At 44.7% G+C, this 25,195-nt stretch overlaps 1 protein-coding gene across 32 annotated transcripts in view; it reads right to left on the bottom strand.

Moving 5' to 3' along the window:
• Window positions 1-25,195, bottom strand: part of Cfap74 (cilia and flagella associated protein 74) — a 145,615-nt gene that overhangs the window by 115,313 nt on the left and 5,107 nt on the right. For 7 of the 32 annotated variants that reach the window (XM_052715507.1, XM_052715512.1, XM_052715506.1 and 4 more), the window contains exons 1-11: window positions 17,900-23,047; window positions 10,916-11,001; window positions 9,217-9,301; window positions 8,940-9,080; window positions 7,355-7,453; window positions 6,772-6,876; window positions 3,822-3,995; window positions 3,155-3,265; window positions 2,495-2,597; window positions 1,731-1,888; window positions 257-458 (exon numbers count right to left, since the gene is read on the bottom strand). In XM_052715507.1, coding sequence (XP_052571467.1) covers window positions 257-458; window positions 1,731-1,888; window positions 2,495-2,597; window positions 3,155-3,265; window positions 3,822-3,995; window positions 6,772-6,876; window positions 7,355-7,453; window positions 8,940-9,080; window positions 9,217-9,301; window positions 10,916-10,982 — 1,245 coding nt within the window. In that variant the 5' untranslated portion in view covers window positions 10,983-11,001; window positions 17,900-23,047. Of the gene's footprint in view, window positions 1-256; window positions 459-1,730; window positions 1,889-2,494; window positions 2,598-3,154; window positions 3,266-3,821; window positions 3,996-6,771; window positions 6,877-7,354; window positions 7,454-8,939; window positions 9,081-9,216; window positions 9,302-10,915; window positions 11,002-12,609; window positions 14,022-17,899; window positions 23,052-25,195 lie in introns of those variants that run through there. The other 25 variants (XR_008213563.1, XR_008213561.1, XR_008213562.1 and 22 more) reach the window with 13 other exon arrangements.

Genomic DNA, 25,195 nt, shown 5'->3' on the forward strand with positions numbered 1-25,195 from the left:
GAGGCTCACTCCACTTTGTAGGAAGGGACAGATGAGGAACTTTCCCCTATCTCATAGAGAGGCAGCTTTGTAGGCTCTAATAGCACCGTTGACTAATATGAGGAGCTTGGATGAGGGAGAAAAGAACCCTAGTGGGCATCACAGGGCCATGGCCTTGGGGACCTTAGCCAGCTTCTTCACACTTGAGTCCTTGGCCCTTCCCACCTGCACTTTGAAGTGCCTGACCTAAACTTGAAAACAGCAATGTCCTACTTACCAGCAGGTGATTTGTGGCTATGGCAGTCTTCCCTTCACAAAAGTCAGAGATATACTTCCAAGTCTTGTCTCTCAGAGTCCATTGGTCTGTGGTTTTAGAGGGTGGATGCTGTCTCTTTTTCCTATGTTCTTCCTCAGCTTCCTCTTTCAAGATTCGACTTACAATCTCCTGCTTCCGGAGTTTCTGCTCCTCTTCAAAAGCCCTATGGGATGTGTTTCTCAATAAGAGCCAGGTGCCCTTCCCCAGCACCTGCAAGCAGGGCACCTAGTGGCTGCTGGGGTTAGTATGGTGTTCCTTTTAGCTCTCTGGTTCCTTCCCAAGTGCTCAGGTCCAGCCTAGGAGGGCTCTGGTGTTAGGACATCCTGTCTTAGATGGAGAGTATAACAGATAAAGCTCATAAGGGCTACTAATGGAGATGTGACTTGGATCCTCACCTTACCATACCTTGCCTTGCCCTGTCCAGCTCTACATTTGACCTGTTTAATTTTGAATTGTCTCATTCAGCCCAGTCTAGAAGTCCCCACAACAAACCCTGGCCCTCATGAGCTTCCCTACCCTAGTTTCTAGGCTTGTGGCTGAGAAGACCCAGTTGAGACAAAAAGCAAGGGCAATATTAGGGCTTGGTGACATCTCACTCACTCATTCTCAGATTCATTATAGCCATCCCTTGCTCGGCACCACCCAGGCAACAGATCTATAACCACATCACACATGGGCAGACTGACAGGAAACACCAAAATTCTGGTGGCAACTGTAGGGGTCTCTCTCTCTCTCTCTCTCTCTCTCTCTCTCTCTCTCTCTCTCTCTCTCTCTGTGTGTGTGTGTGTGGGGGGGGTGTTTTGCACATTAGTGAGACAATTTGAAGAGGAGGATGTCCCGTAGCAAGAGAGCCAACAGACAATATCCAAGCAGATCCAGTGACCAGCAGGGATCAGGGGTTTGGGAGAAGGGGCTTGGCCCTTTGGAATGAGGACAGCTTTAGGCAGAGACACCTAGCAGCTAGGTTAAGTAGAAATTAGCTAAGTAATGTGTGTGAGCTGGAAAAGGCCGACATGAAGTGGCTTCTTTGAAAACTCTGTGGGAGAAAGCCCTGACTAATGACCTAGAAGAGGCCAGAGAGTGAAGCTGAAGGGCCATATGTGAATGAGCCCCAGGCATCCCCCAAGAAGGAGAGAGCCACAGAAGCTCAGGAACCTCACAGCTGAAGAACCAGGAAGTCAAGAGAGGAAATGAGAAAAGAGGTGTCCTCACCCACTAAGAACCTCTATAAAAAGGCCCCAAATGCCAGAGCCCCCTGGAGACTTCTGCAGCCCACGTTGGGGAAGGGAGTGCTTCAGTCCTCATCCCACAACCCACAACTGCTTTTGGTGAAAAGTCTGGGCAGGAATTAGCTTTGTTACTTTTAGGGGATGAAGCTTAAGCCTTTTGGTTCTCTCTGTGCCCACTTCCCAGGTAAATGTCTCCCAGCTCTCACCGCCTCTGGGCTTCCAGTTCCTGGTGCCTGCGCTGATGAAAAAGGTGCTTGAATGCATCTCCACCTTGGGCCAGGATCGCTTCCTTCTCTGTAAGGGCCTTCTGCTTAGCCACCTCTGCCCTGCTTTGGCCCCATGCTTGGAACTTCTTTAGTGTTTCCTGGAAATATGGAACTCTAAAGTCACAATACCAGCATATGCCCATGTATACACACACACACACATTCATATTCAGACCTTTTCCTTGAATGGGTCTATTTAAATCAATGCTGAAACTATGGGTCCAAGGTAGGCAATTTGCAAACATTCATAATTTTCCCATGTATCTTTCAGCCAACACACAGCTCTGGGTCCCTTGAGTATGGAATTCTGTGCATCTGTGTGCAAACTGGCCACCCACTGTTGGTTCTCTTGCCTGAGTCTTCACGATGTTGTGGCCTACTCTTCCCTACCACATTCCTACCTAACCCAGACCTGAGCCCTAGTGTTGGCCCTCACACTGCCCTGGGTCCGTCACTATTCTCCCACTGAGATGAGGCCCTCTCACAGCAGCTTTAAGTTGTTTTCCTTTTGCTGGACCATGGTTCCTGTCTGCAGTGGAGGCAGGAGGCCTATAGTGGAGGCATGGTGAACCTTCAGGCAGCAGCTGAGCAGGCTGCTGGGCTCACAGCAGGAGCCAAGGATAGAATTCTGGCTTCCCAGAGCAGGACCCAGGGGGTGGGTGGTCAGTTGGTTAGCTGTGTCAGAGAGGCGGAGCCACACCTACCCGACTGGCAGTGATGTTGTTCTTCAGCGCCAGCACAGCATCCATGCGCAGTTTCATGTGCCGGCGGGACTCCATCTCCTCCTTCTGCTCTCGCTCCCGAACTCTGGAGTAATGTGCGCTTTGTTTATTTATTTATTTTTTTGCTTTTGTTTGTTTGTTTTGAGACAAGGTCTCTCTATGTAGCCCTGGCTGTCCTGGAACTCACTATGTAGACCGGGCTGGCCTCACACTCAGACATCAGCCTGCCTCTGCCTCCCCAGTGCTGGGATTAAAGGTGTGCACCACTATGCCTGGTGTAATGTGAATTTTTAGGGATGTATGCAGGTAATGCTGACAATTACAGAGTTATAGGAGTCTTAGGTGCTGGTTACTTCTACTGGAGAAACAATGAACGCTGACAACACAAAGGTCAAATGGACAAGCCTTGCTGTTCAGGGCCTATTCCTGTGGGACAGGTGTTGGAGGTCTAGACCCTAGGGCCTCATTGTGTCTCATGCTCCTCTCGAAAATAAAAATAGCAGCTTAAAATAAAAACTCCAGATCTATTTCTGATGATTAGGTAATGACTTACTTAGGGAATTTCAAAGTGAAGGCCAGGAACTCACATTTCTAGATTCCTCAAGAGCATTGACAGAAGAAAGAGTTAAAGTGAGGACCCACCTTCCCAGAGAGGCCTTCAGGAACTTCACAGCGACCCTGTGGTTTCTCTGGGCATCTTCCACCAGTTTCTGATGTCTTAGCCCCAGCTCCTTCTGCACATGCAAGGACTTCCTGCAGCGACAGAGGCAGAGACTGTAACAAGTGTAACATGATACACTTGTGTGCCGCAAATATTAGACAAAGTGCTGCTGGGGGCTCTGCTATGAAGAAGTCACCAAACACAGGGTCTGACCCAGGCTGGGTAGGAGTCTAGCAGGAGAAGAGACCAGCAAAGTTGATGGTATAAAGAGATAAGAGGGACTTGCTCCATCTTGGGAGAGCAGTGTCCAATAGCCCCCTAGCTTCTGGGGATCAGTGGTTGAGCAGATAGGAACTGCCTCAGAGGATGTACAGAAACTGAGCTTGAGCACTCCAAGGCTTGTGTAGGCAAAGAAGTATCCAGATGTGTGACAGGACCAGAGAACAGCACAGCTGGGAAGAGATAAAGGAATATACAGAAGGAAGGGTCTGATGGTCTCATTGGTGCAGGTCAATGGTGACTGTGGGCACTTAATATGGAGTAGGGAGCGAGGCAGGACCCATGGCACAGATGCAAAGAGCTGGATCTAGAAAGACTTGATGTAGAACATGAAGGAACTGGCAAAGGCCAGGTCTGGGTGGCACTTACCGGGCCCTTAGCAGACGGTTCCTCTCCACCTTCTCCAGGGTTTCTTTCTCCTTTTGAAGCTGCTGGGCTGCGTGTATCTCAAGGGACCTCTGCCTAGCTTCTGCTTCTTCTTCATTACGCTTCCGGACGTCCTCAAATAGCCCCTTCTGGATCTCAATGTGCCACATGGCATTCCTTGCAAAAATAAACCATTTGTTGTTTGTGGTTGCTAAGGGTTTGAAGACCTGGTGTCACTCCTCTGTGAAGCATCTATCTGGGGATCTGGGGCAATCCTGGTACTTTATTTTGACAAATACTCTAGGCAGATATTAGACACCACTGATGAGGAGTCAGCACCCTTCTCTAAGGCTTCCCCTTGGTCCAGAGACTGAGGTCCCACTCCTGGTATCCAAACTTAGGAAAATTTCCATCACATCAAATCTAGCCTGAGCTAGCATCTGGCCACAGGAACAGCATCTGACCCTGAGTGAGTGGGTCAGCTCACTGTAGTGACTCCCTTGTCTGGCCTGAAGAAAACATCTAGAAAATGTCTTCTGAGGGGGTCATTGGAACTACCAAGAACCACCCCGAGTCTTCAAACACGCTTGGGAAGAGGCTTAGAGAATGGTAGCAGTCACCCTGCCCAGGGAATATCTGGATAATGAAGGATCTGTCTGACTCTGGTCTTGGATGACTCTGTCATCAACTGTCAGTAAGTACTACATCTGTGGTGCTACAATGTACACAGCACTCCTCAGGTTCCCAGCACAAGTCTAGGAGGTTTGCAGCTCATCTTTGTTTGGGATGAGTAGCAGGAAGGCAAACACAAAACTGTCTTTCCCAGAATGTGGGAACTCATGTATCCATGCACCTCTGCAGTGAGTCAAGTATGGTTTTTGGCCATCACGGCTGACCCATCTAGACATATGCTACAGAATTCTGAGCATAGCTACATAAGAGCATCTCCTGGGGCCTTGCTCTGCCTGGAGGATGGCTTTACTAGAAGTTCTGCCCAGAGGACCCTGCCAGACCAGAACTAATGACAGAAGGTGCATGACTCACCATACAACATTGGGAAGAAGTATTTCAGCTCAAACTTGGCATATCTGACAGCAAGGCAAATATCTCAAATCTGTCCTCTATAGCTCTAGGTTTTTAATAAATGTGCTAACTTGCATTAAGAAAATTTCCTTCCATTCTTATTTTGTTAGAATATTTTTTAACAAATCATGACTATAGAGTTGAGTCCAATCTTTCTCCTCAATCAATTCCATGGCAGTTACAGGAAATCTGGACTAAGAGTTGAAATACTTGAAGTCCCTCAATGTTGGGTGGAAGAAAGGGACCACATATCTGGAGAGAACATGCTATAGAAATTTTGTCTTGAGTAGGGAACATTCCTTTCATTATAGCCCCAATAACATTCAAAGCCATTATGGTCCTGTGACATGTGTTAGGGAGATAGGTGAGAAACATTGCCTTTAGAAATGGGCTCTGTATTGATGGAGTCCTTAGCGGCAGAGACCAGGTAGCCAAGCTTGTCAGGGAGCAAAGGTGGACTCAGTTGGGTTGGAGATTTAGCTCAGTGGTAGAGCTCTTGCCTAGCAAGCGCAAGGCCCTGGGTTCGGTTCTCAGCTCCATAAAAAAAAAAAAAGGTGGGCTCAGTGTATCTCAATGTAGATAGGACACAAGACTTTGGGGCAGTGGTTCCAGATCTCAGATACCACATAAATAGATAGGAATGCCACCAGAGACCTTCATTTGAATCACCACTGTGGTTTAAAGAAAAGGGACGTTGTTGGCATTGGAGATAGGAGAAGATGCCATAGCCATTTTTGAATTACCTCTATAAGTTTGACATTGTTTTAAAGTGAAAAACAATTTAAGAAGTAAACAGATGCTTATAGCAGCTCAGTACGGGCAGAGCCTCCAAGGGTCTTGCCTGCTGTGGTTTAGGAACCACAGACACTAGCTAGCCAAGTGTCAATCAAGAACAGTATACATATTGACTTTCTCAGCCATAGATGGACTGACTTGTCCCCAGCTGCACATCTCTCCACATTTTATGTGTGTGTTCAGTCTTGTGTGTGTGGCTTGAATTGTAGCAATTATAGTAGGTGCAAGTCAGGGACTGGCTTAAGGCTCAGGAGTCCACTGTGGGAGAGGGGAAGAAGTTTGGTCTGACTGTGGTACGTAGTCAAGAGTCAGCAGCTGTTACACTTACAGTCAGGGTTTCTGACAATGTTCTAGTCCTCTGTGTGGCTTCAGTCTGGAAAGCTTTCCAACTTCATCTGCTGTCATATAACAGCAGAGCCTTGCTCTGGACCAGAGTTGGGCAGTAGCCCAGTGGTTCACTGAACTGTATATGTTGGGAGCTCTTGCTGGTGTTAACAGTGAGCTGTTATATCCCAAAAGAAACCCTTTCTTTGTGGACTTGCTAGAGGCAGTTCTAGTTTGCATCCCCCTGTGGATGTTTCTAGAAAAGAAGAGAATACTTTTTTTCCCCCAATGTTAGGGATGAAATTAGGGCTTTATGCATGCCACTCAAATGATCTACCACTGAGCCCCAGCCAAGAGGTATAGGAAATAAGAAAAAGAGGGGAAGAAACTGATTATACAGTTACTAAAATTATAAATAAAACTGAGGAAACTGAAAACAAAACAAAACAAAACAAAACTTCATGTGGAGAGCTTTCCTTTCAGCTGTGTCAACATGCCACTTTTTATTTCCTAAGCATCTAGAAAGTGAAAAGCAAATTATTCTTCATACTCAAATCAGGAATTGTCCCACAAGCTGCTCCGATATCTGTGCCCTGTGAACTAGCCAGATGCTAACTTATGAAGCCCACCTTCCAGGCTCTTGCAGAAACTTTTTTTTTTGGAGCTGAGGATCGAACCCAGGGCCTTGCGCTTGCTAGGCAAGCGCTCTACCACTGAGCTAAATCCCCAACCCCCTCTTGCAAAAACTTACTCGCTGTCCTTCAGCATGGCTGTGATTTTGGACTGCAGATCTTTCTCATTCTCCAGCTCTGTGTGAAGGCGTCTGGATGCAGCCTGGAGACGGCCCATAGCAGCCCTGGAGCATATCAATAGAATACAGAAAGGGCCATTCATGTAGTCAGATGCCAACATTAAGTATCTTCCTCAATCATTCTCTGCCTTATGCTTTTGAGACAGGTTTTGTCACTGAATCTAGAACTCAGATTCAGCTAAACTGGCTAGCCAACAAGAGCTCCAGATCCTTCAGTGTTGGGATTATAGGTGTGTGCTCACTGCTATGGGGGCTGGGGATCAAATTCAGGTCCTCATACTTGTGTAGTAAGTATTTCACCAACTGAGCCAGCTCCTAGACTGACATTTCTTCTTTGTGTTATGATGTGTTTGCCCCCCTGGAGAGATGCTGTCTGCCTCTTAACTATCTGAACATAGCAGGTACTTAAGACTTATCTTTGTTGAATGAATGAATGAATGAATAAACCTCTATGTATGATACTATCTTGGCCATCATGGTAACACTTGGCTGTCTGACCTCCTTGCCCACAAGGATGACCTACATGTTGTTGGCTTCTCTCTCTGTGGCGATCTCAGCTGCCAAGCTCTCCTGCTGTTTGGTGAGGAGGTCCATCCTCTGATGACAGACACGCAGCTCCCCTCTAGGACATTAAAATAAGAATTGCCATAATGTTTTCCTAAAGTTCTAGCCTCAGAAGGGGCCAGTGGGGTAGAGAAGGGGGAAGGTCTAAGGTGCAGGCCAAGGACTAGGAATACTTTGTCTTTCTAAGCGTCTCTCTGGCGCTATCATGTCACATGAGTAGGGTGCTGTGGGATGTTCTGTATGGCAAATGTGTTGCTAATTAGTCAATAAATAAAACACTGATTGGCCATTGGCTAGGCAGGAAGTGTAGGCGGGACAAGGAGGAGAATAAAGCTGGGAAGTGGAAGGCTGAGTCAGAGAGACACTGCCAGCCGCCACGATGACAAACAGCATGTGAAGATGCCGGTAAGCCACGAGCCATGTGGCAAGGTATAGATTTATGGAAATGGATTAATTTAAGCTGTAAGAACAGTTAGCAAGAAGCCTGCCACGGCCATACAGTTGGAAACCAATATAAGTCTCTGTGTTTACTTGGTCGGGTCTGGTCTGAGAGGCTGTGGGACTGGCAGGTGAGAGAGATTTGTCCTGACTGTGGGCCAGGTAGGAAAACTCAAGCTACAGTAGGGTGTTCCCTGAAAACCCTGCCCAAGGAGCCAGCTGTGTGAACTCCCCCACAGGTGATATGCCTAGGAAGCCAAGGGAGATGCAGTTAACGGAGTACGTGCAAGCTCAGGCCCTCAAGAGCATACAGCTGCAGCCCCTCATCGGCCGCTGTAACACAGACCAAGGCCATTCCCTGTGTAAGCCTGGATAAAATGCTCACTCCTGTTATGTGACTTTCACCTCAGCTAGAAATAACAGAATAAAATCTAAAGCATGAGTTCTAACGGACACTCAGAGGATGTCAGGACAGCTGCAGCATGAAGAGCATGACGTTGGTATGGGTAAGACCTATACCCACAGGTGGTGTTACATGCTAAGGTCATGCAGAAAGATGCTTTTGTTTTTCAGAGACTCTAAAATAGGAGTAGTATCATGATCCTGAAATTTACTTTCAAATGATTCAGCTAAAGAATCTTAGCTATGACACACATGTTGATACATATGCAGTGGGAAAAGCTAAACACGGTAATCTAGTAGTGGCATACAGGAAACAGCTGCCTACTACTAGTTTCCAATTTTTCTGTTTGTTGGAGAAACACACTCAGTATTTCCACTGAATATGCTGGCAGACCAAAGGCCAGTGAGGCCAAGACCAGAAGTAGGGGGCTATTCACTAAGGCCTCAGTCACACCTGAAACATGCAGAAACAAGATGGTCATGGAGAACCTGGCAGGACCTAAGAGCACCCTTAATTCCCTGGGATCTTGTCTAGATTGAGGGAGGGGGAAAGGAGGTGGAGCCCTGGACACCACATCTCTTCAGGGTTGTGAGGTTGCTCCTTGTAAAGACTCTGGCAGGAAGCTAAAGGCAGGACCTCCTACATGGACACTGTACAACCAGAAGGAGTGGCTAGGCCATGGGTCCTTGGCATGTGAGCTCACCGAGTCTTCTGAATAAAAAGGTCCTTCTCCTCGTGCAGCTTGTCCAGGAAGTTCAAGCTTTTCCGAAGGTGAAACGCCTGGACTCTGTCTTTGGTGGTCGCCTTCTTCGTTTTCTCGACAGTCACTTCCTCTTTTACTGGACTTGAAAACAAAAGATAACACTTGCTTCACACACAAACCACATCACTCAGCACTACCTGAGGATGCTCTCCACCCAGCATCTCCACAGCCACTGAACTACACTCCAAAAGAAGGAAGGCTGCCGCTCAAGGATTACCAGCAGCATCCTAGGCGAACGGTGTCCTCAAATCCCAGAAGAAATGGTTCCATCTCAAACTCTGGATCCTCCAACTGTATTCTTTCTAGACATCAAGGAAACAGTCAAAACAAAACAACACAAAGCCAAACTGTAGTCAGAGTGTGGTTGCTCATTCCTATAATCCCAGCACAGGAAAAGAAAAAGGAAGAAAAGCAGGAATTCCAGGTCAGGTCTAGGAAGTTAGAGGACATCCTTGTCTCAAAATATAAAACAAAATATTTTCAGAGGATAAAGAAAAATATTTTTAAAAAACAAAAAAAGTCCAGCAGAGGTGGTGCGCACCTTTAATCCCAGCACTTGGGAGGCAGAGGCAGGCGGATCTCTGTGAGTTCAAGGCCAGCCTGGTCTACAGAGTGAGTTCCAGGACAGGTTCCAAAGCTACACAGAGAAACTCTGTCTCGAAACCACTACCCCCAACTCCCCCAACAAAATGTAGAATTCTCAAAAAATCTGAAGGCCATCTAAGTGGCTTAGTGGGTAAGGTACCTACTTGCCAAGCCTGATGTGACCTGAGTTCACTCTCCAGAGCCCACATGGTTGAAGGAGAGGACTTCCGCAAGTTGTCCTCTGACCTCCACACACCCATGGCATGCACACACAGAAGCAAATAAATGTACATTTTTTAATTTTTTATTTTTTATGTTTGTTTGCTTGCATGTATGCATGTGCCTGCAGAGGCCAGAAGATGGCGCTAGGTTCTCAGGAATTGGAGTTACAGACATACGTGAGCGGCTAGAATCTAGGTATTGAGAACTGAACCTGGGTCCTCTGCAACATCAGTAAATACTCTTAACCATTCAGACATCTTTACAATCCCTATTTTAAAAAAATCATTATTATTATTTTAGAATTATGGTTCTGAGAACATCACTGTAGACTTTCAAAAAAAAAAACAGAAGCTGGGCAGTGGTGGCGCATGTCTTTAATCCCAGCACTTGGGAGGCAGAGCCAGGCGGATCTCTGTGAGTTCAAGGCCAGCCTGCTCTACAGAGCGAGATCCAGGACAACACAGAGAAACCCTGTCTCGAAAAACAAAAACAAAAACAAAAAAAGAAAGAAAAAGAAAAAAAAAACATAGAGAACTATGGGTTTATCTCCGCATCATCAAAATACGTCTGTAAAAATTACTGAAAAGAATGTGTAAAAGGCTGGAGCCTACCACCACAAGGAGGATGGAAGAGGGAAGACCAGTGAGAGGACCACACAAACCCAAGAGGAAGAAAGGTCAGGGACAGGGTGGAGAAGGGACAGGGTCCGCACAGACCCAGAAAACAGGGCCATGGGATCAAGTCTGTAGGCTAGGAGGGACACAAAATCAAGGATATCTCAGAAAAGTTTGGATCATCAGAAATTTTTAAAAGAAATTCTAAAATATTCCAGAAAAACGAAAAATAGGTCACATTCAAAGGATTAAAATTAAAAATGGCGTCCATTTATTAATGGTGACTTGGAAAATAGAATAATATGGATTGCCACATTCAGATTCTCAGCCATTATTTATTATTTGTCAACTAAAGACAAGAGCAGAACTCCCTGTTTGAGAAATAAACGATTTAGTAGATGCACTTTCTGTACTTTCCCTGGAGTAAAGGGCAATCAAGAAGCATACTGTCTTCTATGCTGCAACTGGTCTGATTTTGGAAAAGGCCTCTGTTACCATCGTCTATGGCAGGGAGGCTGTCCACCAGGTCCTCATCGGAAAGCAGGGTAGTAGGTTCTTCCATACTGGGAGACAGAAATTAACTGCAAAAAATTATTATAAAATAGGTATCAACAATATTATAGGTTTTTAAATCCTTAACATTTATAAGAACTAAGAGTGCAGTGATATACACCTGTGGTTTCATTATTTAAGAAGTGAGGAAAGAAGATGTTTGAGACCAGCAGTTGCTACATAACAAGACTCAAAAATACAAAAGGTAATAATTTTCCTTATACAAACACATTGAGGAAATATATAAGATACAGACTAAAAATTATTTATAGCAGAGATATTTGACAAAAGTCTGTATCTAGAATATAGAGGTCCTAAATATCAAGACAAAACTGCAATTTTAAAAGGTCAAAAGAGTTATAATTCATGTTGCAAAAAAGATAAGGAAGTGGTGAGTAGACCTGTCTGTTCACACATATACTTAACATGCACGATTTGGTAGGATAGGATGGCTCAGCAGGTAAGGGCTTGCCACCAAGCCCGACGACCTTGGTTTAATCCCTAGCACCCACTTGGTAGGAGACAACTGACCACACACGTGCTGTGTCACATATACAACATTTTCAAAATGTACTAAAAATTTAAAAATGGAACAAATGACCCAATTTCTTTAACAAATGAACATCAGAGTAAGAAGAAAAGTCAAAAGACCTTGAGGGACAAGTCAGCCACCTGTCCTATGAATACTGTGTGGCTCCTGACTCAAGCAGACAACCCTAAAAGAAATTTTTGAGATAATTCCTGAAAATTAGTAACAGGTATTGGATTTTATTTAAAAATGACTGTTTTGTTGGAGTTGATTTGATTTTATGGGTTGGCTAAACGTGCAGAAGTACATCCTAAGGCTTTCCAAGAGGGATGGGAGTATGCCTGGCTGTCTTTACAATGTGTTAGCCCAAATAGGAACAGGGTACACAGCACTAATATGCTGTGATTGGAATCTAAGGTTCATATTATCCTTCCCCCTATTTGTTTTAATTTTTCCCAGATTTATTATTTATTATTATTATTATTGGTGGTGGTGGTGGTGGTGGTGGTGGTGTGTGAACTCGAAGATGCCTGCAAAGGACAGAAGAAGGTTTCAGATCTCCTGGAACTACAGTTACAGGTGGTTGTAAATGACCCAATATTGGCACCAGGAATTAAACTTCAGTTCTCTGCAAGAGCCACAAATGCCCTTAACAGTTCAACCATCTCCCCAGCCTCTTTCTCTTTATTTTTATGATTATGGAATTTTTCTATAAGAAAAAAATTGCAAAAAGAATAAAATATAAATAAACAGACTCAGGTTTAGCCACTGGAGACTTCCTATAGTCGATAAGTCAATTTTAGAGTCACTGAACTGCATCCAAGTCTCAGCAGGGCTGTGCACATGTGCAGGTACATATGTGCATACAACTGAGAAAAACAAATCAGAAACTTGCCCAGTGCATTTTAAAATATAAGTAGAAGAACAAAGGACAATAGTGTTGAAGGAGCATAAGGGAGGCGTGTCCTACCAATGTTAAGACTTATTATGAAGTTATAAAATTAGAACAATGCATGGCAAACAGAAACAGACCTGTAGAATAGGATAAGGAGTCTAGAAATTGGTTGCTAAATATCGATACCACTTAGTACAAAATCTGATTGCTCACCAGCAAGCAGGACTGGGTGTTTTTCAGTGGGCATGTTGAGAAGCTGGACCCTTTCCTGGAAAATCATCTCCATGTGGATTAAAAGCTCATATGTGAAAAGTGAAACCACTGCAGTGGCCAAGGGGGAGTCATGACCTCAAGGTTTCTAAATAAGGCACCAAAGACATTAGCCATGAGAGAAAATGCTGATAGAGTCACCTACATTTGAATTTAACACTTCTGATCAGATGACATCCTAAGGAGACTCAGAGAAACGCTATGGGGTAGAAGATATAACAATCCACAATTTAAAAGGTTTACCATCAAGACCATGAAAAGGACCTGCTGAGTTTATGCAGAATACACTCCCCAGAAGAAACACAGGCAAAAGCTTTATTATCAGGAGCTTTATAATAAGAGACATTCAGCCAATACATGCGGCAGCCATATATCCAGTTCATCAGCATACCCGGCTGTACATCTGTTCTTCTAGTATTATCAATAGAGTCCTCTTTTGGATGATAAACTACCTCATGATCATAACTTAAGAAAAGTAGTTCAACATCATCTGTAATAAGGGAACTGCAAAGTTACAGTGAGCTATCATTACATAGTCATCAGACTTGGGAACATAAAGATCTAGCAGGTGCTCGTAAGGACATGAAACAGTGAAAAGGCTGATATGACAACAGTGAAATGGGAGGTGGAGCTTTGGCATTAGACATTAGGAGCTAGGCATCATACAGGAAAAAAAAGAACAAACCCTTTGCTTTCCCCACTTTTTAAAAAAAAATAAATTACTATATACTTGTTAGCTAAAAACAGCACAAATTCATTTCATTATTCTAGAGCAGCAGTTCTCAACCTGTGGGCCTCGACCCCCTTAGGGGTTGCATATCAGATATCTACATTAAAATTTATTAACAGTAGCAAAGTTATAGTTATGAATTAGCAATGAAATAATTTTATGGTTGGGGGTGTCTTAGGGTTTCTATTGCTGTGAAAAGACACCATGACCACAGTAACTCTTATAAAGGAAACATTTAATTGTGGTGGCTTGCTTACAGTTCGGAGGTTCAGTCAGTCCATTATCATCATCATGGTGGAACAAGGAGGCATGCAGGCAGACATGGTGCTGGAGCTGAGTACGCCACATCTTGCAGGCACAAGAAGTGAACTGTCTCACTGAGCATGGCTTGAGCATATATGAGACCTCAAAGCCTGCCTCCACAGTGACACACTTCCTCCAACAAGGCCACACCTCCCATTAGTGCCACTCCCTTAGGGGGCCGTTTTCTTTCAGATCATCACAGGGGGTCACCACAACATGAAGAATTGTACTGAAGGATTGAGACCCATGCTCTAGAGGCCAGGGAACTGAGGCTCAGTGATCTAAGGCCACGATGTCAACAGGTGTGACTGGAGTCAGCTTGACATCTTTTTTTTTTTTTTTTTTTTTTTTTAAGATTTATGTATTTATCATGTATTCAGTGTTCTGCCTGCATGTTTGCCTGCACTCCAGAAGAGGGCACCAGATCTCATTACAGATGGTTGTGAGCCACCATGTGGTTGCTGGGAATTGAAGTTAGGACCTCTGGAAGAGCAGCCAGTGTTATTAACCTCTGAGCCATCTCTCCAGCCCAACCACTGTCATTTTAAGTCAAAATTATCATGATGTCCTCCAATTAGCCCTAGCTGTTTTTTCTCAACAAATCATAAATAGATAAGATCATTAGAGTATTATGTGGGACTTTACAGCAGATTCTGGCTTCAGAGATCTCCCTGACTCTGCAATTTACTGTCTCCTTTTTTTGTGGCAGCACCTCATTACAGTCTTGTGTAGCTTGAGTTTTCCTGCCTGGCCCACAGTCAGGACAAATCTCTGACACCCACCAGTCCCACAGCCATTCAGACCCAACCAAATAAACACAGAGACTTATATTGGTTACAAACTGTATGGCCGTGGCAGGCTTCTTGCTAACTGTTCTTACAGCTTAAATTAATCCATTTCTATTAATCTATACCTTGCCATGTGGCTTGTGGCTTACCGGTACTTTACATCTTCCTTGTCCTGATGGCGGCTGGCAGTGTCTCCCTCACCCAGCTTCCTGTTCTCTCAATTCTCCTCTCTGTTAGTCCCGCCTATACTTCCTGCCTGGCCACTGACCAATCAGTGATTTATTCATTGACCAATCAGCAACACATTTGACATACAGACCATCCCACAGCACTTCCCCTTTTCTTTTCTTAAAAAGGAAGGTTTTAACCTTTACACATCTCCAAAGTCAGCTTGGTATATTTGGGAATTTGGGCGTAGCTTCTCTTACTACTTCCTGCTGGAGGGGGGCGCTGTATCTTATGGGGACACAAAGAATATTTTAGGGTTATGGAGTAGTCCATGAGGGTGTATTGTCTGAGCCAGTTGCCTTGAAATGGTTCTGGATGTTGGATCATCTGGGCCATGGTGTCATCGGAGACCTTTCAGGTGGTCTTGGCTGGTCAAACCTGATGTGTCTTAATCTGGAACAAATCCATAGCCTCTGACTTTCTGTGGAAACAAAAGCAGAGCCTCCTTTCCGAAGCAACACATCCTTACATCTAAATTTTGAAGTCAAGGTACCTTTAAAATATACATTTTGGCATAACTCAACAGCTTTTGTAATCAAATGTTTTTCTTTAGTTACGAATATCAAAGAGAACATAATCCAGATTCTTTGTGTGGTAGCCATTTTTACGTGGCTTATTTTTTTATATTAGCTTGAGCCTATTGCTTTGAACTGCAGCCTTCTAAGCCTGAAACGGGGCTGGCGCTGCTGGCTCCGCCCACTTCAGTTCCCAACATGGCGGTGATACGTTTTCTGCCAGCTCTGGGAGCCATCAACTCTCAGAAATAGTGGGTCTATGCTTCCATCAAAGCAGCGTGTAGCCCAGAAACCTCTTTTTTTTTTTTTTTGTACTAGCAAAGGCTAAATCCACCACACAGCTTAATGTGCCACTTGCAGAGGCCTCATTCCCGCCATACTGCAGGTCGAGCGCGCACGCTAGGAACCCACAAGTAGCTCAAACCGGCAGCTGTCGCTCATTTGAGAGAGACAATTAGGAAGCTGTTTTTAGCTCCGTTTTAGAATCTTTTTTCTCAGTTTTTAGGTGGAAACTCTTGCCACCACGTTGGAGCCTCACCCTTCCTGATTCAGGGATCCTCTTCAGCCAAGAGAGCTCTCTGAAAAGGGACCTATTTCCTGTGTGTATGTCTTTATATACTCTAGCTGTTCTGCCTTCTCAGTGGTTGTAAACCCAAACATGTGACTGCCTCGTCACTGCCTGTATGTACCGCCCTCCAGGTCCTTAAAGGCGTGTGCCACCGACGCCACGCACTTGCTATGGCTCTAATAGCTCTGACCCCCAGGCAACTTTATTTATTAACATACAATTAAAATCACATTTCAGTACAAGTAAAATACCACCACAGTCTTGAATTCACAATCCTCCTGTCTCAGCCTCCTGAAAGCTGGAATTATAATAGTATGTTGTCATATCCAGTTTTGATGTTATCTTAAGATTAAACAGGCATATTTCCGAAAGAATGGGTTTGCTTTTGTTCTAGTCCACAAATACGCTCCTCTTTTTGCCCCAAAATTTTTGCTCTAGGTTGCAAGTTTCCATCTTGCCTGCTGCCATTCAGGCCCACACTTGTAAGCTCCTCCCGTCCCCCGACCCCCAACTCCGATAGTAAACTGCACTTGGTATAACCCTAGGTTGCCTTTCTCTTCTTTCCGCCTCACAGCACTTTGAGGCCAGTCCTCATAAATCAGAACGAGGTTGTTCTGGAGCAGCAGGGCCGTGTTGTAGATGAACAGTCTTGTTAAATAAGAACCACAGAGCCAATGCAGAGATGACCCTTCTAGGAAGTCAGAGAGTGCGTCTACTTTCTTGCCTTTTCCCTGTCTGTCTACAGCCACCGTCACTCACTGGCCCCCAGTCCTCATTCTAACACGTTCAGAGCTGCAGTGTCAGCAGGGTCACCTGTGCTGTTCTCTCTCCTGCCTCCCTCTTCCACTTACATGACCTTTTAGTGTAACTGCATTCATGGGGCCCACTGAGATGACCCAGGATGACTCTTTCATCTCAAAGGCAGCTTGATGAACTACCTCAGTTCCTCTGATTCATAGGACATCATGTTTTTACTGGTTCAGAGGATTGGGACATTGGGTGTCTCTGGAGACACTGTGTTGCCTACCTTACCTTCTGAAGCAATAGGCTTTCTTCTGAGAGGGACACCCTCTCCTTAGAGAAGACTGCAGAAACTCTTACTTCTCACATTAGTTTTCCAGGGTTGCCATAACAAAACACCCCAATCTGCATGCTTTACATCACAGAAATGTATTCTGTCAGTCTTGAAGCCAGAAGTTCATGTTTGTCTTTAAGACAGGGCTCCAGGCTAAGTGGTGGTGGCCCATGCCTTTGATCCCTGCACTTGAGAGGCAGAGGCAGGTGGATCTCTGAGTTCCAGGACAGCCAGGGCTACACAGAGAAACCCTGCCTTGAAAAGCCAACCAACCAATCAACAGAAACTACTGTTCAAGAGTAAATTTCTAATCTAACTATAAGCAAAGATGAACTGAGGATCACAGGTCTGTGCATAGTTAACGAGGAGAGGCACTGTGCTGTGGATTGGGGTGAGATTCTATTTATTGGCTTGGCCGGGCTTTTGATATTTGCTTGACAGTCAGTTCTCACATTGCACACAAGAAATTAGGCATCATTTGTATGAAGAGAATATCCACGAGTGAGTACCTAAGCAGTCCAACTCATTACCTAGCTCAGTACCAGTACCTGGCCTACAGTAGACATTCAGGGAGTATTTTGCTAAACATCTTTACTTGCATAAAGAAATTATTTTATGGGAAACCAAGCTAAGGAGTCCTATCCACTTCCAACGAAGGGTTCTTTATGGATGTGAATTTTTGTTGTTGTTGTTGGTTTTTTCGAGACCGGTTTTTGTGTAGCCCTGGCTGTTCTGGAACTCTCTTTGTAGACCAGGCTGGCCTCGAACTTACAGAGATCCTCCTGTCTCTGTCTCCTGAGTGCTGTGATTAAAGGCGTGCGCGACGACTGCCCAGCTAGGATGTGAATCTTACTCGCATCTCCCAAAGACTGGTGCCTGGTCCTCTCCAGCAAAGTTTGACTCTGCCTCTTCATAAACTGCGGTAACCACGTGGCTCACAACCATGCAGCCACACAGAGAAGTCAGCCACCCATGTCCAGCACATCCTCAGGGCAGCCTCCGGCAGAACGCATCATCAGTACCCACCTCTCTGGCCAGTCCAGGAACGTCCTTCAGCGATGAGACTTCAGCAAAGGTCCCCCAGGAATGGACCGTTGCCCAAACCCCTCAGGAACGGCTCCTCCGTAGTGGTTCCTCAGCAACAGCTCCTAAAGAATGGTCCCTGAAGACGGCCCCTTAGCAATAGCCCCTCCCAAATGACCCCTAGGCAGTGGTCCCGCAGAAGGGTCCCTCCACCCGGGAACAGCTCCTCGCTGACTTCCTCAGCAGTGGCCCCGGAGAAACAGTATCTTGGCACCAGGCCTCAGAAATGTCCCCCTTTACGATGTCCCCTTAACGGCCGACTGCCTCTCGGCCACCGTGGATCTGAGGCTGCGTAGTTTGAGCCCGCAGCTCCATGGCAACGGAAGGCTGCGTTGTGTTGGCAGGCAGGGCGGAGCTTGCTCCAAAAGAGCCAGCGCGCAGGCGTAGTGCAGCTGTGCTGGCTGTTCTGAAGGCTGGGTCGAAACTGACGGTTGCCCAGACAATTAATTCTCCTGGAGACTGGGGCAAGTACTTGATGACTTGGCTAAAGCCAGTTGCAGCTTGGGTCAGCTCCTACCTTAAAAATAAAGGGACGTTTACATGAAAGTTGGAATCTCCTGCGTCCCTTTTAATAAATGAAAGACTGGCACAGCGTGCTTGTTTGCTTCGGATCTGAATCCCGACTCTCCTAAGGTCCTGTGCAGACAGCGTCCTGCCCTCTAGGTGGTGACATCTGATTCCTCTGTGTGACCCACAGGGCCCTTTGGGGTTGTGTTTGGTCATTGCCGCTAATCCGGGCCCAAGGTGGACTCAACGGTGGACAGGACAGGACGGGACAAGACATCGGGGTTACAGGGATGACTAGTAATCCCTTAGTTTTATCTTGGAGATGGAGAACCTTCAGCTTCAAGAAATCCTCAAAAGTACAGAGGCCTTTGCATTCTGTGTACTGCAGACAGATACTTGCCCTCTCGAATTGTAAACTTGAGGAATACCATTGCAATACTGTATCAGTCCCTTATAGGTGTGTGTGGGTGTGTGTGCTGGAGATTGAACCCAGGTGTTCTATAAGTCTGGAGCGTCGTCTATGGAAGCTTATGTCCTAGTTTGTTTCTCGATTGCTATGCTGAAACACCCAAAGAACTTGGAAAAGATAGCCCATAGGCACCCTCTAGCTGGGAGAGTGTGTGATCTGAGCCTCCGTTTCCTGCATTGCCCTTGATAAATGGATGAGCAGGATTGTCAGACAACCATATCCACTGCTATAGTTTGAGTATGAAGTGAGCTCCCCCCACCACAAAGGCTTACCCGTCAAAGGCTTGGTCCTCAGCTGATGGATCCAGTCATTGAGAGGTGCTTGGATCATGAGGCTTCTGACTTAATCAATGAATTAATCCCTCCAATTTGGTGGCATTATTGGGAGGTGGTAGAAAACGAGCAGGTGGCAGTTGGTTGAAGGAAGGAAGTCATTGGAAGAGGCACCCTGGAAGATATAAATGCCTCGACCCCTTCCTGTCACCCTTTCTGCTTTCTGGCAACCATGTGGTAAGCAACTTTGTTCTGCTACACCCTTGTCATGATGCTCTGTCTCACCACAGCCAAGAAACAAAGGAACCAGCTGACTATGCACTGAAACTTTTGAAATGTTGAATCAATAAAATTTTCCAGCTGGGTTTGGTGATGCAGGCTTCTAATATCAGGAGGCTGAAGCAGGAGGATAGCAAGTTCAAGGTTTACTGGGCTAGATAAAAATTTAGGGGTAGTTTTGACCACTCAACAAGATCTGGCATCAAAAAGGACTGGTGATGCAGCACAGCCAGAGAAAGCTTGCCTTCCATGCACACGGTCCTAAATTCAATCCCCATTACAGTAAAAACAAATGAATACATAAGTAAGTCTTCTCTTTTAAGTTGCCTCAAGTGTTTATTCCAGGGACAAAACCCTGATAACCCTGTTGGGCTGGCCAAACCTGTGAGGTATACACCTCTCCCTTCTATTTAAATATGTCAGTTGAGGATCAAGGATTGGAGGCTTCCACAGCCCAATTCTTTTTCCTCATCTTCCCAAGATGTGAGCACCTACTAAATTGTTTGTATCCCTCGTTGTATCCCATGGCCTCTACTTGGAGGACACTTGTTGACACAATTGGTGCCAATAACAGTCTGAGAAAGCTGACTGTAGGGGAAATGAATTAGTGAATCACTGTCCCCTGGGCAACGAGGAGCCCTGCTGGGTAGCATGTGAATTGCCTTGTATACAGAGGCAACTCATCAGTCAGACTTTTACTGTCAACAAATTGAGACGAGATTATGGCGATATTTTATTTGTACTGAAATGTGATTTTATTTGTATGTTAATAAATAAAGTTGCCTGGGGGTCAGAGCTAATAGTAAGCCATAGCAGAGCTGGGCGTTCGTGGCACACGCCTTTAATCCCAGCACTTGGTAGGCAGAGCTAGGTAGATCTCTGTGTGGTCAAGGATACAGCCAGCATTGGAGACACACGCCTTTAATCTCAATACCAACCATAGAAAATCTGGAGGTCTGTACAAACAGGCAGTGACGAGGCGGTCATGTGGTTGGGTTTACAACCAATGAGAAGGAAGAACAGAAAGTCTATATAAAGACAAACACACAGGAAGTAGGTCTCTCTTGGCTGAAGAGGCTAGCTGCAGTAGACGGGTAAGGCTCTTAGCTTTGATCTCTTGGCTTTCTTCTTTGCATTGGTTCCGTGTTTCTTATTTAATAAGATGGTTGGTTACTTCTACACGAGATGGCTGGTGCAATGATGCGAGCTTTAGGAAAAAGAGTGTATTTGTGGGATATAGAGAATGTTCCACCTGCTGTTCAGTTGCATTAGCACCCTATTAAGGGATCATGAAAAGTTGGAAGCTGTCAATAAAATGTCAATATTGGTGTGAAATCTGGTGCCACTTTGGTAGTTGGTAGGCACATGGTCTCTCACAATAAGAGCAAAGGAAAAGCAGTGCCAGAGTGGTCACTGACCTCTAGCAATGAGTGAATCTCGGTTGAACAGGCTTACCGCAACTAGGCCATGGACTTAACTTGTGGACTAATGCCTGGGACTGTGGGGTGGGCAACCAATGGATGTCCTTCAGTATTTGGTTGTCCTGACTCTTCTGAAATGATTTTTGAAAGCATTCAAAGGAAGCTCCTGCCTCACTAAGAAGAGGCAGCACCAAATGTTCATGAAGACTCTGTAGAGGTCTTCCCCAAGGGGTAACAAGGTTCCCTTTGCTGTGTGTCTTTATCCTTTCTCCTGGTTGCCATAAGGGGCAAGATACTCTCTAGCCTACTAATAAATAAATTCTACAGTGGACTGCTGACTTGGACTGACCTCCCAGGCCTCAACAGACCAGATCAAACCAAAGTCAGTCTGAAGTTCCATATCACCAGCAAAAAGCAGGATGTTTATTTGACCCGAGAAACTGGGAGACAAGTGTAATAGCCAAGGAATTTCACAAGGATCAAGGCAAATAAATCAGGAAATGAGCAGGGTAATGGTGGCGCATGCCTTTAATTCCAGCACTCGGGAGGTAGAGGCAGGTGGATCTCTGTGAGCTCAAGGCCAGCCTGGTCTCCAAAACAAGTTCCAGGAAAGGCGCAAAGCTACACAGAGAAACCCTGTCTCCAAAACAAAAAACAACAACAACAAAAAAAAAAATCAGGAAATGTTTCTCTGTTGCTCAAATTTCTAAACAGTCTTCTAATAAAAAACCCAGAGCCCTATATTGGGGTAAATGCTGAAAGGTCAGAGAGACAAAGGAACAAGCCACTGCTACGTCTCACCCCTTGGACTCCTCAGCCTGAAAAGCTCTCCAGTCAGAAGGCCTTTAATTCCTGTCTCCTTACGCCTTATATACCTTTCTCTGCTCATCCATCACTTCCTTTCTAGTGCTGGGATTAATGGCGTGTGTGCTTCCAAGCAAATGCATGAGATTTCAAGTGCTAGGATTAAAGGCGTGTGCCACCATTGCCTGGCTCTGTTTCTCTCCTAGACTGAGTCAATCTCATGTAGTCTAGAGTGGCTTTGAACTCACAGAGATCCAGACAGATCTCTGCCTCCCAGAGTGCTAGGATTAAAGGTGTGTGCCACCACTGCTGGCACCTATGTTTAATCTAGTGGCTTGTTCTGTTCTCTGATCTTCAGGCAAATTTTATTAGGGTACACAATATATCACCACATCTCACCAAGACACAATAATCAAACAGATAGAGATAAGAGATAAATAAAAACTCCTTAATACACCCAGAGGAAAGACCCAATTTTACACAGTGTACCAATGAGAAACCTAGCCACAAACCAAGGGAGAGAAATCCTGAAAACACTGAAGAGAAAAAAAAAAAAGACAGACTGACAGGAGCACCAATGACCTAATTATCTACGCCTAGGGAAGCTGGCTGTTGAAAATAAAGGCAATGTTATGGTATGTAAATTATTGGCAATAAAATTGTTTTCATTTAAGAAATACTGGTTAGGTAGAATCTCTGGCTCAGTTAATAGACTGTTTGCCTAGCATTCACAAGACCCCATATTTGATTTCCAGCATAAACCAGGTGTGGGGGCACAATACCTTTAATCCCAGCACTTGGGAGATAGACAGAAGGATCAGAAGTTCTGAATTACCCTTAGTTACGTAGTGAATTTAAGGACAGCCTGGGCTACATGAGACCCTGTCTCAAAAAGCACAAATTTAAAAAGGGTGTGTGTGTGTGTGTGTGTGTGTGTGTGTGTGTGTGTGTGTGCTAGAGAGATGGCTCAGAGGTTACAAGTGCTTCTTCAGAAGACCTAATTTTGGTCCTCAGTACCCACACTGGACAGTTTACAACTGCCTGTAACTTTAGCACCAGGCAACTGGATGCACCCTTCTGGTCCCTGAGGGCATCTGCACATACATGGCATGCATATACACAGACGTCACATACATATGAATAAAAATAAAAGGTAAGTAAATAAATTAGGGACTATAGAGATGGCTCAGAGGTTAAGGGCGCTTGCTGCTCTACTAGAGGATCACAGTTCGGTTCCCAACACCCAAGTCAGTCACTCAAAAACCTCTGTAATTCCAGCTCCAGATCTGAGGCCTTCTTTTGGACTTTGAAGCCACCTGTACTCACAGATGTGTACACACACACACACACACACACACACACACACACACACATTTTTTAAAATAAAACAAATATTCAAGAAATATAAAAATTTTTATTTTTATATTTATTAATTTTATTTTGTGTGTATGGGTGTTTTGACTGTATATATATGTGTGTGTGTGTGTGTGTGTGTGTGTGTGTGTGTGTGTGTGTGTGTGTGTACTATATGCATGCCTGGTGCCTTTGGAGTTCAGAAGATGGTGTCAGATTCCCTAGAACTGGAATTACAGATGTTTGTAAGCCACCATGTGGGCATTGGTAACTGAATCCAGGTTGTCTGTAAGAGTAACAAATGCTCTTGAGTGCTGAACCATCTCTATAGGCCCTAAAACAATTTTTTTAAATGGAGATGAATTGGCAGTGTAATTCAATGGTACAGCAATCATATAACATGTGTGGAGTCCTAGCTTCAACCCCCTGTGCCGCAAAACACACAAATAAATACATACATGAAAAAAGGGCCAAGTGGTGGTGGCACATGCCTTTAATCCCAGCATTCAGGAGGCAGAGGCAGTCAGATCTCTGTGGTCCTGATCCCTGAGGCTGGCCTGGTCTACAGAACAGGTTCCAGGACAGGCTGCAAAGCTACGCAGAGAAACCCTGTCTCAAAAAAACAAATCAAAACAAAAAAATGGAAATTTCTGTTTCTTTCCTCATATCTAGAACAACTTTAAAAAACTGAACATAATATATAATACAATAGCAATTCTCAAGTTATTGGGCAACAGAGAACCAAGGATAATGACCTTGAAGATGGAACGTGCATAAGGGAGCCCACCTTATTTTTATGTCACCATGACAAAACGTCATGATGAAGGAACTTTATAAAAGAAAGTTTTTAATTTGTGGCTCACAGTTCCAGAGGGCTAAAGTTCACGACTGTCATGGTGGGGAGCAGGGCAGCAGCGAGGCAGACTGGGGGCTAGAGAAGTAGTTCGAAGCTTATATCTAATCCACAACCACGAGGCAGAGAAAAAGAGTACTGGGAATAACCTGAGTTTTTGAAACCCCAAATCCAGTCCTCAGTGACACTCCTCAAAAAGGCCACATCTCTTAATCCTACCCAAACAATTCCACCAGATGGGGAACAAGCATTCAAATATATGAGCCTATGGGGGCCATTCTTGTTCAGACTATCACAGAGCCCTCAGATGACGCCAACTTCTACTGAGGAAAGTTTCCAGGCCATGTCAAGGCAAGAGAACAGCAATAAAGGAAAATAGATAATGTGGATTATTTAATAAAGATTAAAAAACTCTGGGCCTTCAAAAGTTTGGTTGAAGTGAAAAATAAGTAAAGAAACCCCAGACTGGGTGAAGATATTTATAAAACGTCTTTCTAAAACAAATGTAACTACTCAGTTCAACAAATGGAAGGCAAATAACCTCATAGTTTTAATTAGTAAGAAATTAAAAGAAAACACCTAAAAAGGCACTCACCACCTTAGTCATTGAAAAAAAATTCACATTATATCTGCAATGAGATACCTCTTCCTAGCTGTAGATTGGTCCAAATTAGAGATTTGGAATGTTAAGTGTTAGTGAGGAGGTGAGGCAACATGAAATCTCACACATCTCTAAATGGTACAGCCACTTTGGAGAGCAGATTGGCAGTCTTTTATAAACTAAGCATTTGTTCCCCTAAAATCCAACAATCCTACACCTACATATTTATTCAAAAGAAATGAAAACATATGTCCACTCAAAGACTTGTACTTGAATGTTCAAAGCATTTTTAATTATAATAGCCTAAACTGGATACTCAAATGACCATCAACAGGTGGGAAGTTAAATTATACTCAAGGCAATACAACTCAGCAAAAAGATAACACTGATGGCTAGGCATGGTGGTGCACACCTTAAATCTCAGCACTCAGAAGGCAAAGGCAAGTAGCTTTCTGTGAGTTCAATACCAGTCTGATCCACATAGCAAGTTCCAGGCTCCCCAGGGCTACATGGTAAGACTCTGTCATCCATCCCCACCCCTCAAAATGCTGATGCATGCAGCAACAAATGTGTGGTTGTTCTCAGCTCTGCAGTCAGATGTCACCTGAGGATTCAGGGGGCTCAAAGTTCACTAGGCATTACCCACTTCCAAGCTTACTGAGAGAGGGGGACAGGATTTA

This window comes from Peromyscus californicus, unplaced genomic scaffold (genome assembly GCF_007827085.1).
Source record: "Peromyscus californicus insignis strain IS unplaced genomic scaffold, ASM782708v3 Scaffold_5__1_contigs__length_169319896, whole genome shotgun sequence".
In the NCBI taxonomy this organism is placed as follows: Eukaryota; Metazoa; Chordata; class Mammalia; order Rodentia; family Cricetidae; genus Peromyscus; species Peromyscus californicus.